The 13,974-nt window shown below is 39.0% G+C and overlaps 1 protein-coding gene across 1 annotated transcript; it reads right to left on the bottom strand.

Annotated features, from left to right (window-relative positions):
• Nucleotides 1-1,826: 1,826 nt before the first annotated feature.
• psmc4 (proteasome 26S subunit, ATPase 4) lies at nucleotides 1,827-9,045 on the bottom strand. Its single transcript, XM_079504099.1, has 11 exons — nucleotides 8,954-9,045; nucleotides 8,401-8,499; nucleotides 7,357-7,543; nucleotides 6,313-6,459; nucleotides 5,958-6,067; nucleotides 5,744-5,837; nucleotides 4,858-5,025; nucleotides 4,580-4,656; nucleotides 3,043-3,211; nucleotides 2,561-2,616; nucleotides 1,827-2,351 (listed from the first exon to the last, which is right to left on the bottom strand). Exons 1-11 carry the CDS (start codon nucleotides 9,032-9,034, stop codon nucleotides 2,238-2,240), a joined length of 1,302 nt encoding a protein of 433 aa, XP_079360225.1. The 5' UTR covers nucleotides 9,035-9,045; the 3' UTR covers nucleotides 1,827-2,237.
• Nucleotides 9,046-13,974: the final 4,929 nt, after the last annotated feature.

The raw sequence follows: 13,974 nt of genomic DNA, 5'->3' as shown, positions 1-13,974 counted from the left end.
TAATGTTTGTACAAGATGTGACGGGTTTAGATAATGTATACATTATCTAAACCCGTCACATCTTGTACATATATGTACAAGATGTTCCAGGTTTAGATGACTGTGTGTTCAAGATTGGGCATGTTTAGATAATGTGTGTTCTAGATGTGAGAGCTTTAAATGAATGACCCTAATGAATTGAATACAAGAACCAACACACTGTGGTTGCTCAAAGAAATGTATGTTTATTAATTTCACCTAAAGACAGAGGGCTCTATTTTCGTCCATGCTAAACTCCTTATCCCTAAACTTGTTTGCCTTTTTGAAAAACATTTTTGAATAGTTAAAATAGCCAGTCTACAAGCTCACAACGTGTCGATTTCAAAATAGTATGAAACACTCGTGTTTATTTTACCTTTACATAGCATGCTGCTTTGTGTGTGTGTGTGTGTGTGTGTGTGTGTGTGTGTGTGTGTGTGTGTGTGTGTGTGTGTTAGTGAGAGACTCGCACTATAGACCAGGGCTAGTGTCACCTATGGCCCCGTTACAGTAACAGGGTAGACAATCATCACAATGGACCAAACCACCGTCTGGATGCCATATTAGAAGGATGTCCCAAATTCCCAATGCCCAGCGCCAGACGCGTTATGGATCCCAGACGGTTGCTTCCTCACTAACAATGATCTAGTATAAGTGGCTAGATTCTAGCCACTTACATGAAGTTATTGTTCCAATTTCAATAGAATAGGTATCGGAACAGGGAATGCTTCTCAAGTTCTCATGCTTGTTTAAATGATACTGTGCCCGCGGTTATGCAATATACCTCTCAGGATGATGCCGTAGAACGCCCTCCACCTTGTGGCATAAAGGGAGAACTGCAATTTGTTGAGTACAGTGTGCGGTTCAGTGTTCACTGGTTCCCAAACTTTTTCAGCTGACATTTGGTGTCTTTCCGGGACCCAAACATTGGATTAACCACTTTTCCACTATTCAACAGTAAAAATAACAGATCTACAAGCTCACACATTCACAATGCAATGTAGAGCTGTATGTTTAAGATTTTTAATTTTCAGAATTTAGGAGAAAAAAAAAACATTTGACACACGATTTATTTTAGGAAATGAAAAGTTTGTTGTTTGTTTTTCTTGTCTCTTTCTTTTGTGTAAGTCATGTGTATGCTTTATTGTAAAATCAATAAAAAACTTTGATGACAAAAAAAAGGAAATGAAAAAAGTAAAAATGACTTGCAACTGGACCCATAAAAATGGGTCCCAACCCATTTGTTGGGGAAACAGTGAGTTAACTGGTCAAACATTGCAAATGATAGTGGAGCGCTGCAGACACACATAAGCCAACTCCGATGAACAATGCCCATGGAGTTGCATCATCTTCTCAAAGACAAACAATAATTGCATTTTTTTATAGCGCTTTTCAATGATTGATTCATTCATTGGGAGGTGAAGCGGCATACAGTCGACACCAGCGTCCTCACTTCCCATTCACACACCAATGGTGGCAAGCTCACACCGACCAACTCATTGGAGGCAATGTAGGGTTCAGTGTCTTGCCCAAGGACACTTCGACATGTGGACAGGAGCCGGGATTCGAACCGCCGACCCAGGGATCATTGGACGACCTGCTCTACCTCCTGAGCCACAGCCGCCCACAAAAATGTCTGAAAAGTCACTAGTGTTGTAAATGTAAGTTACAACATTAAGACGGTAATTACCAACTGTCACAATTACACCAACTCTTGTGCAAACCAAACTTCTAATTACTTACTAGTGGGCTGGTTAAAACAATTAATAAAAGCAGTACAATTTCAAAATAAATTAGTACAACCATGCTTATTTCATTTTTATGGAAAACATCTTTAATTGTTATTTCTAGGGTACTGTTTCATCAAGTGAGTACATATGGATACAAAGTCAATAATGTTATTCTAGCTATAATGAAGTCAAATAGTCAGGAATCTCCAGAATGCCTGTCGAAAAGATTCCATTACTTACGTGTGTATGTATAGTGAATTTGTGTGTCAAGGCTGGAATCAAAATCCCCAACTTGATATCAGGCATTTCGACAGTGAAATCAAAGTTGAACGTCAATGCAAGTCCAATGTCAATGCAAGTCAGTGTCAGGGAATTCCACAACATATACAGTACATAACAGATACAGACACACCCAAATCAAAACAAACTGTCTGAATGCCTTGCTTTTGTTCCCCGAAGAGAGAAAGTGTAAATGTGGCTGTATTTTGTCTACTTGTAGAACTCATGTTCTTGTTCATCCTTCTTGATAACAGTCTTGTAAGCTTTCTCAAAGTCTTTGGCCAGGACGATGTATCTGTTCTCACGCACCGCTAACATGCCAGCCTGAAAGACCAGAAGAGATGAACACAGATTAATCCTCCTCCATCCTCCCAATAAGTGTTGCATTCGATTTTCATGTCATCACAAAAGAATGTTACGGTTAAGATTAAAAATGTTTTTGTTTTCAGTTGACCCTTAAAAATAAATACATTCTGATATGCCTCTAGAGACAAACTAGAGTGTCCATTAGGAGTACTTATGCTCCCACTAACCTCCTGGCAGATTGAGTTGATGTCAGCTCCGGAGATCTTGTCTGGTCTGGCCACATCTGCACATTCGTCAAGGATAACTCTCCCCAACATTACAAACTAATAATTTCCTAATAGCCAACCTCTGTATAAAGTACAGGCATTAGTTGGGGAATTATAGAAGTCATATTGAGTTTTTCAACTAGGTGAATCAATCCACCAGACCAGAAATCCGGTATGTGGAGATTATGTTTTCATCCCCGTTTGTCTGTGTGCAGCTAATCTTTTAAACCAATAGACCGATCAGGGTCATACTATTCATGCACACTGCCACTAGGCCAAGGAAGACACTACACCTCAAATCTTTCAAATTGGCCTCATGGTGGCCGCTTTACATTTCTTGACCATTGGTTGTACAATAAGCATTTTTTCCCCACAGGATTCCTTGGATCATGAAACATGCACATGGCAAATGTGATGCCTTTTTTGGGGCCATTAAAGGATACAGTCTTCCAGGTCGACCTCTTCAGAAAGGTTCATCTTGCTTGTGATGGTGGAAAAGATCAGCCGTTTCTGTCTGCGGTCTGGTAGGGGAAACTCAATCTTCCTGTCCAGACGTCCAGGACGCAGTAGGGCCGGATCCAGTGTGTCTGCTCTGTTGGTGGCCATAATGACCTGAGGGAGGTCAAACATCAGTGGATGTGATTATGACAGTGAGCTCAAAGCAAAGGCATGAAACATTTGACATTTATAGAAAGTTCTGAATTTAAAGCGGTCACCCTAGAAAAGCAATACATTAAGGTTAAATGTCTTTTCTAAAACTGCTGACACTGCTGATAGCTCTAAGGTTTCCTGGAAGGGAATTCCAGGGTTTAGTATTATCATGGACCTAAGGTCCATGATAATTTCGATAACATGCTGTTATCGAATATAACTGGATTTCTGTTGTGGTTTTTGGCCTTCAGACTTCAAGAAGAGTTTCATATAACATGGACCTCTGTCTTGTATTTGTTTACAAGAAAGGTCTGAGACATGCACAACAAGCAGGGAGCTGATAGACCTGTGGGCCTCAGGTGCTAATGACATGTAAAGCCGAGTGCCATCTGATAGACACTGCTACATCAGCTACAGTATTTGATTTACCTTAATGTCTAAACCACGTGAAGTAAGTCTATAGTTCTTTATGAGTGGGACCAAACACATGCTTAATACAAAAGGAGTTTAGTAGCCTTAGTTGTTACCTCAAACGTTTTAGGATCTGTGAGTATGTCCATGTGTTGAATATTAAAAATAATAATAAAACAAATTCCCAAGCTTGTCTAGACCTGTGCCGACTCTTGGTGGGTGATTGTTCTTGTAATTAGCATAAGAACAGACACTTCAGATGCATAGCTAGATATTCAAATAATATGAATTCGCCAAGAGACACACTCTTACAATTTAGGCTCTTAATCCAGAGCGATTTACAGTAAGCAAGAACAAAAAACATGGTAATACATCAAAGCATAAAAAATAATCATGAATCCTACATAAGCTTAAGAACCTAACAGTGGAATATCTATCTAAGGAAACTATATGTGTATACACTATAGAGTGCGATGTCTACATAACGTGCTATTTAAGTTACATAAGTTGAGCCTATGCATACGCCTGTAGGAGGTGGGGCAACTACGCATGGAATATAAGCCCTCAATGGGGTGTTTGGGTGTGCCGCTTGGGATACTATTTACATTATGAAGAGAGGATATATAGCGATGGAAATAAGCAAATTAGCACAACACCCCAATGCCCCATTCAATTCAATGCAATTCAATTCAATTCATTGAGGGCTTATGGTAGGGTAAATAGCCAATAATGCACTTTTGCACACACCAGGACCTCTTTGGTGGGGACGTAACAACTAGAAATAAAGGTAAGAAAGCCTTCTAGCATGGAATTCTCCTTTAAGCCTAAACAGAACTGGCTTGGTGACTGACTTCTGTCCAAACTGTACCCCTAGGGGAAATTGCAAATAGCATTCTCAAATGGACCGACAAAGCTCACCTTGACGTTGACATTCTGGTCAAAGCCGTCCATTTGATTGAGCAGTTCAAGAAGGATTCTTTGAACTTCCCTGTCAGCTATTAGAAAAGGAAGGGAAACATGGTATAGCTTTTAAGTGAAGGCTTTTATGGCAAACCTGTTCATACTTTTCAATTAAACTGAATGAGTTTGCATAGGCTGAACCTTCAATCCATCCGTGTTGAAAATTGGTTTACTTAAGTATTAGCACAGAATTATATACATCAAAATGCCTGGGGGATAACAAGACTGAACGGTACCTCCAGTCTGTGCATCGAAACGCTTCGTGGCAATGGCATCAATCTCATCAATGAAGATGATGGCGGGAGCGTTCTCCTTTGCCAGCCTGAATACGTCACGCACCATACGAGGACCCTCACCCAGGTACTTCTGGACAAACTCAGAGCCTACAACACGGATGAAGGCAGCTGGGAGAAAAAACGTTTATGATAAGTTGCTACTCACATGATCTACAGTAGGTTTCAAATAGGAGGAAACTATTGATTTTTAATCATATAGCGATGCCTGCATTTCAAAAATCAATCCAAATGTTACTCAAGTTCGCACAATATTGAAAATTTCCTTAAATTGGAATACAGAATAAACACTGCATCTAACACATCAAGTATAGTCTTAAAGGCCGTTCCCATCCAGCACGATAACAATAACTATGCGAGTGTCCACACAGATGAATGATACGTTCTGTAAACGGTGGCACCAAACAGTAACACAGTCCAGCTGTGATCCGAGAGACATCCATCTCAGTGAGGCTGAAAGACGCAGGCAACAGGATATATGGATAATCTGACTATGATTATGAACTATAAGGATGCGAGTACTTGAGGTAATGCCAGATAGCCTACCAGCGTTTTTGATAGCAATTCTTAATAGTCTCATGACTCATCTTGATAGTCTCATCTCAAGTGATCCAAACGTTTATGACCATCTTTGTCATTTTAGTTGTGTTGTGGACTCTGCCATCCACTTAACTTGGAACAATTTTTAAAAACGACATATTTATAGTTGTTGTGCTCTGTGTGAATTGTGCTTTACAGAGGAGTGCAGTTTGATGTGACATGCATATACACACAATAAAATCCTGAAGATTTTACTGTGTGATGTTTCTGCAGGGAGGGAGGTGTCTACCTGTGGTGTGGTGAGCTACAGCCTTGGCCAACATGGTCTTGCCACAGCCCGGAGGTCCATACATGAGGACACCTCTGGGTGGGTCAATGCCAATCTGAAAAGAGGAACAGTTAGTGATGATCAAAAATGAACATTGTTGTGTCAAAAAGGTATGTTAAGAGTCCACAATCATAATTACTCTACTGGCAACAAAACATTATTTGTTAGACATCACCTGTTTATAGAGCTCAAAGTGTGTGAGGGGTAGCTCTACAGCTTCCCTGACTTCTTGCTTCTGGATGTCCATTCCTCCAATGTCAGCATACATGACATCAGGCTTTTGATCTAGAAGGACAAACAGTCAAACTGGTAAAAACTGGTGCACATCATAAAAGTGCTTTCGTCATGCCACCATATCTACCCTAAAATATTTTAAAGAAGGATTTTAATTAAGTACAGGCGGACTGCACAAGAAAATGTTTTTAGATTGTTCTTTTGAAAGAATCGTATCCGTTATGACTTTTCAGTTCTAGAAGAGAAAATGGTGAATGGATAAAATGTGCATGTGAAGGCTACTAAGAGGGATATACCAGATGTCAGCATCATGATGCTACTGTCAGCCTCTGGAGGCAGCACGTCCACCAACGCATTGCTGTGCTTGTGCAAGGCCACAGAGGCATTGGGCTTCAGCAGTTCTCTGTCAATGGTGCTCAGGATACGCACATAGTAGTTGGAGCCTGAGGAGGAAAGGTTAAAATGACTTTAAGTTAGGAATCAAAACAAACAATATATGACTGCACATAGATCTGCACAATGTTAGCTTTCAAAATACTTCATACTGCTTCATACAAATAATTTCTTAATAAGTTTATCTAGTTTCAGACACATTGTGTTTTATCATTTAGGTCAGTGGGGGAAAATTTGAGAGATTGTTTATTCCAAACCACTGGATCCATCATCCAATTAGGTGGATGTGAATCATGTGATCTTTGTGACCTAAAGGCCAGGTTCAAGTCCCCTCTCAGTCCCCTCTGAAACTATTATGTAAAGGTATTGCAAATGGTATACAATCTCCACAAGCCATGTATTAAAAACCACTTTGAATATTTGACTGTCCTGGGCCTAGGAGGTTTCAAATATAAACAGCTGACAGTGTGAACAATAAATCAATGGCTATTTTCTGCACAGTAGCATTAGCCTGTATATTGGTGTTAATACATTATTTAATACAAAATAACTTATCTAATTTGCAATATGAAAAATTGAAAATCAAGTGTGGAGACTGGCATGAATATTTGTCAATTCAAATATTCATGCCCAGCCCTAATGTCAACATATTTGAAATCAAAACAATAAGCATCACACAATATGAAGAACTACATGAAAACGTTTCATCTGTTTGGCGTAAACATTGATGAGGTGCTGTGATTTTTGAGGTGACAGTACTTCATTAGACCCCTTGGTGTGGTTGTTATGTGCAATGATGTCTTCCCTTTGTATTTAGGGTTTCTTCCTGGAGGCTGAAACCTTGACAGTCAAATGTGCCCCTCCCCTTATCATACAACCACAGCTGTGGGTGCGGCTTCAGTTCAGACAAAGGGGATATTTTCAATTAATCTTTCTTTTAGCAGTACCTGTGGTGGAGCCAACAATGGCAGTGTTTTGATCTACAGCCTCCAAGAACTGGCCGATGACTAGCGGAATGCTCTGTATCCTCTTCACCTCCTCCTGGGCGTGAAGGAACTCCTTCTTCAGGTTCTTCTGTTCGTCTTTGATGTACTCCTCCTGCACCTCCAAAAATTCCAGCTCCTGCTGCAACTTCTACATCAACAAACAGGAAGAGAGACATGAAGGGGTGTCAAGAGACCAGAGGTGAATATCAATATCCTGGCTACAAAACCTGTGGGTGAGATTCCTTGGCTGTACAAATTGTTAGGTTGGTAATGTCACCCAAGGGCTTAGCCATGTAACAAGACTTTCAAACAACCACATCTTATCCACTCTACAGTCCCCTGTCCAAATAGACGTTCATCGAGAACTACAGTTAAGGGCCTTTCAAACGGGAAGCGATTTAACGCGCCTATAGTTCATTTACAATGAGAACTGCGTTTTTTTTCTGTACGCGCAGCAAAGTCGAGGGGCAACATCGCAAGCGAATTTACGTGCAAGCGGTCCCGTGAATTTGTTGCGCGCATGCTCGTTACGGGCAGACGCCCGCAACTCACCAGACTTGGATTATGGGTTTTTTTACGCTTGCGTTGTTGCGCCCTTCTTGAGCAGACCTGGAGGAGACCTGTCGTTGATCTAGGCGACGTCTGCGTTCATCGCTGCCCGTTTGAAAGGACCTTTACAGAGTATGCTAAATAAGAAAATTAAGTCATATTCGTTATTTCAACATGTATCGGGTAAGCTTGTACAGTCGCTGAATGTTTGTTTTAGGATTCACATGGTTAAGGGCCCATTCAGTATTTCAGCTTTGGAGTTGTTTAATGTTTTTCTAAGAAACCAGACGGATGGAATAAACAGATGAAGTAGTGTGAAATAATGGTGTTAAGATATGCTTGTGACTTCTTTACTCCATCATAAGCCTAAACAAAGAAAAACAGATTAGTATTATACTTCCAACTTGTGACATCAGTATGTTGCCAACATCAACATGACAAGGGATGACAACAAACCTTGTATCTGCTGTAGAGGTCTTCAAGATCTTCTGGCTCTGGTGCCAGAAAGGACAAACCTGTCTGAGGTCTGGAGCTCACCATGGCTGGCACTTCATCCTGTAGGCAACAACATGGCATACTCTTGTTAACATGACGACTATGAAAACGGAACAGCAACAATAAACTCGTTCCATTCATCCTAATGGGCTACAGTTATTAGAATTCATTAGCAATTGAGCAGGCTTCAAAGGATCAAAATATAAATAATCTGCATACAACAAAAAGAGAACGCAGGTAGGCATCTAGAGTATTACGTCACTACCGATATATTTTGGGATAAATATGTTTTATTTAATTTTGAGCTCATGCTAGCAGCTAACAGTAATAGCTTGCATGACACGGCACTTGCATTGACAGGACACAGTGGCACGTTTACACATTTAACTAACCTTAACTAAGACCACGACAAAGTGTAACATACAGACGATCTCAATCATGTGTATTTTAAAATTATAATTGAGAACTATTAATTTGTAAAAAAACATCTGTCAGAATCAGAAGTAACTCATACCGGGTTCTTTTCTACAGCGACGATATCCTCCATGTTGAATTTGTCTACGATCTGTGTGTAATCTCGCGCGAGATTATACATACTGACGTGACATTTACGTAGGTAGACGGATTTCTGGGTAATGGTGTTCTAAACAGCAGAGAGAGAGAGACAGACAGACAGACAGACAGACAGACAGACAGACAGACAGACAGACAGACAGACAGACAGACAGACAGACAGACAGACAGACAGACAGACAGACAGATAGACAGACAGACAGACAGATAGATAGATGCCTGTTATCCATTCATTAATAATTATGAATGCATTCACAATTTTAATAATAATTAAGTAATTCATAATCATTATTAGGAGCACTTTGAACACCTATTTTTAACTTTGTTTATTAGTTTTTTACAGAAGCATTCAAATCATCTAATAAACCCACAAGTAAAAAACACCTATTTTCAATGTAACACTCACCAAGCATTGCCTAATAAAGCCCCCCTCCTTGATTTCTTTCTTTTTTTCTTTCAGAGTCAGTGAGATCAAATGTGTCTTGGGGCTGTGTGAGGAGTTGGCACAGCCAATTCCATACAATCATGTACACTCACCTGGTCTGAGAAGGTGGAGGTGGCATTTCCTTGCAGGGGAATCTATTGCCAAATTATGCGTCCGTGTTTAAGTTTGTTTTTCAGAATGATAGCGCTCCCATCTTGTCTTTGAGGCTGTTTGGATTTGGCATGGTCAATTTTACACAACAATTTACATTGAAAGGGAGGGGGGATATTTCCCTGCAGGCTTTGTTGCTGTCCCCCTTAGGCCTATTATATTTGTACACTGTACAGTAGCCTTTTTTTATTCCTTCTTCTTCTTTTATCTCTCTACTCTTGCATGCATTCTCTTTATAATGCTATACTGTAATGCTACAACAAATCCTGAAAGGTGAGTTTAAGTTATTTTGAACATTGATTGATTGATAGAATGCTGTGCATCTTTGCCCCATGCCTCTCTCAAGTCTATACCAGTTCAGGCTGATAGTCGCCCACCCTCTGTTGTGTTTCATTTCACTGGAACTTATATGTACGATCTTGTACAGGAAATGTGTGAGACAGAAACATGTAAATGTTGTCTGTTATTTCTGAACTCGTTAGTTTAGGCTTACTAGGAAATCAAAGCGTGGTAACAAAACCAAAAGTGTGAGAAAATAAACTGATACTGCAATTCGTATAGGAGGTTTGCACAAAAGTATTTCATCCACTCCCTTTTATCTACTTATCAACTTGTGGTATTATTAATTTCAAGTTGTTGTACGGCCATGGAATAGACCTTGTACAGTTGAAATATGTACTGTTGCACTCCATGCCAACCATTTTCATGATTCTGTATACAGAATCATAAACTTTATTTGTCACTTTCCCCATGTACTACTTCTTTATGTGTAAGTAGTAAGTACACATAAAGAATATGAAATACCGTTTCCCTTCAGTCACTTGCGGTGCAACATTAATAACATCAAGCCTATTTAATAAAAAAAACTAAACTAAGACACAGCATTCATATAAAAGGTTACCAACAACACAGCATGTATATAGATAAAGTGCCATGGTGCAATTACATGATCAATGGCAGTATGGCACAGATTTCATCAAAACATTCTCTCTTTGTCTTCCCCTTTGAGCTACTCTACCACTGTACATCCTGGTTCCCAAACCGTTCAGGTCAAGGCCCAAAAGAGAGATTAGACGTTTGCCCGTGACCCAAACTAATGAAAATAGCAGATCTACACAGCACGCAGCGAGCTTGTAGATCAGCTATTTTCACTAATTATTTTTATTTATGGAATATCTGAGATTTGTTTGTTTTAAAATGTATACAAATATTATTTTTTATTTTATTAAAAAAAGTCCTTTGAAATATATATATTTTTAAATGTAGGAAAAGAAAATGGGATTTTCACTCGAGTCGTGACTCGTAAAAATTGGTCTGTGTCCCATTTGTCCCTCTTCCTCTATGGGTCTCTCTTCCTCTCCTTCGCACTTGTCATTGATCTCTGACTTGTCCATTCTTGCAAACATCAACTCAGAGGTGACACGTTCATGTTTGTCTTCGTTCATTCTAGATTTAGAAGGCTACAGGGTTTTCAAGTGGTGAATCCAAAAACATGCCTTTGTACCAGTAATTCAATACCAATACATTCTAAATGGTTTCAGCATTTAACCTACTGTATGTTATTATGTGTGATACTGTCATTGTTATTGGTGCTGTCTTGGCCAGGTAACATCTCAATGGAAAGTTGAGTCAAATAGAAGAACATAGGAAGTGTTCAGAAAGCTACAGTATAACCACACGCACTTTCACAACACTTTCACGTTGTCGCTGTGGATAAAAGCGTCTGCTAAAGCCTAATTTGTAATAGTAGTTCTACAGTACAGTTGTACTGAGCAATACTGGAAGGAAGGTGATATCTTCATTCACGATGTTTACGGTTGTCTTCTCTATTTTGCCTCAGTGTTTAATCTGGAAGAAATGTGTGCATTCTTGGATTTTTCTCAATTTACTGTTTTCAGGTGAGAATTTTGTTTAATTTTTTTAAAATCAGATATTTAAGTTATGAAGTGTAAATTGTGTTAGACCACAGCTTTCACCAACACTGACATTATGCTTAATGTCACTCAAAAATTGCATTTAATCTCATCATCAGTTATTTTCATTTATGTGCTGTAACCCCAACGCACCCACTCAGCTGTTACAGTATCTCATAGTCTCAGTTTTTGTTTTGTTTTGTTCAAAGTTTCTTTATTAACATTTTCACGTGTGAAAATGAAAACAAACATACAAAAAAATTGTATTTTAGCCCTCTCACCACCCAGAGTTCCTGCTCCGAAAGAGCCACAACCCTGGTATCTTGTAGCATTAGTATAAATACAAAATAAAAATAGATGAAACAATTGGCTTATTTGCTCAATTGCAGGTTTCTACAGGTTTAGGAACTACATATGTAACTTTTATCCCACTTTTAGTTTTAAGAGAGCTTCACCTTCATCTCTAGATACGTTTCTTCTTAATAATATAGAACCAGGCGTGAAGGTGTCACATCTCTACGAGTCATTACAAGCTGTAAACCTATACCTACTACATCAGCAGTTAAGTTGGCATGGGAAAATGAGTTGGGGACTCAAATTTCAGATGAGCTCTGGGAAGACAGTCTTGAAGAAGTTAATGCTGGCCCCCCGTAAAATCCAAATCCCCCACCCATCCCTTTTTCCCCTATGTGTTTTCTTCCCCTTTTTCCTTCCTCTATTATGATTTCCTATTTTTGGCTATATAGAAGTGTATATTTGTACGTCTCTAAATGTTATGATGAATTGAACATGGTGGACCCTATTGTAATGCTTTATGGTGTGGTCCACAGTTAACAGTTTTGTTACTGTATTGAGTTGTGCTTGAAATGTACTGTAATTCTCCAATCTGTTAATAAATACTTCAATCAATCAATCAATCAATCAATCAATAATGCTTGCTCTATCAACTCCAGCCGCATTGCCTAATTCAGTTTTGAGTAATACATACTCCATTATTCCAAATCAAAATTACATAAAATATTCCCAGATATTTGTTCGCACTGTGGCAAATGGAATGCAATAGATGCAAATCAAGAAACACTTTCCTGTAGTTTGTATGTGGGTAATATGTGTCACGCTGGGCTCACTTACTTCCTGGACTACATGTTGTCTCAGTAAAACAGCCCTCCCCCTATCCACAAGGAGGAGCAGTCCACCAAAGCATTATGGGAATTGTAGTCCAGGAAGTAAGTGAGCCCAGTGTCCATGACATCCTGGACACTTTGAAATACTAAAATATCATATTACCCACATAAAAACCCCAGGAAAGTGTTTCTTGTCTCCCAAACATTAAAACAAGATCTGGTTGCAAAAGGGGTGAAGTGTCCCTTTAAGGTACTTCTTGAAAAACAAAGAGAGACAATTTGATAAGGTTTGGCTGCCCCTTGTCCGTTATTTGAGTAGAAGCAATTAATTGACAGGATGTGGTTGACTGTATATCATCTTCATTTCAGATGTTGTTGTTTTCCATGATTATATGCAGTGTCACTGAGCAGTATGGGTGGGAGGGATTGAGGGTAATTTTCTTTCTGTCTGTTTTTTCTTTCCTTTCTTTTTGTTTTTCATAAAAGGAAAAAATATATATACTGTACCAATTATATAATAATTTATAATCTGAAGAAAAACAATAGAATAAAAAATAAAAGGTACAAAAAATATACACATTCACATTGAAGCATATAAACAGGTCAAAAAAGTTAAGTATACACAATATAATATGCAACAATAGATTAAATTAAAAAACAGAATAAGAAAGACAACTTGCAGTAGGGTCCGTTTTAAATGTATTTTCTGCAATACACTAATCTTGGCTTTGTAATGTAGCACTACACAGAGCAGTTTAAAGGGATACTATTTTTTGGGTGTAGTGATATGGACACAAAAAACATAGTTCCGTGTGATAGAGGGGTCAAAAATCAACGAAAGTTGCACTAATATTTTAGAAATAGGTCAACAATACAAATTACGTTAGTTTTGTGGAATAATTTACTTTTAATGCGTGGCCCCCTGCATGTGCCCCCCACAAAATGACCGGAACTACTTAATATTTCACCAAAACCAGAGCAGAACTCCCACCACGGGACTCGGGCAATCAATTAATACAGTTGCAACCACTATATTAATGGCAAGTATTCCATACAGCTTAAGTTCAAAAAATCTGAACTATCCCTTTAAGTACATTGACAGGAATTGGTTACTGCAACTGTAAAAGGCCTGTTTTCTTTTCTTTCAGTAACAAGCGGCCTCATGACTGTCAACCAGGCCCCTGTGGTTGTGACTGAACTCGGTCACAGTGTTACCTTACCATGTGAGTTCTCTCAATCCCCAGAGGATAATTTGATCGCCATGCCTATTTTGTATTGGGAGTTTGCAAATTCTCCTGACCAAGCTACCTGGCTCAGATTATGGCCCAAA

Source organism: Electrona antarctica (genome assembly GCF_951216825.1).
Source record: "Electrona antarctica genome assembly, chromosome: 6".
NCBI lineage: Eukaryota > Metazoa > Chordata > Actinopteri > Myctophiformes > Myctophidae > Electrona > Electrona antarctica.
This window is presented reverse-complemented; position numbering and strand designations above follow the sequence as displayed.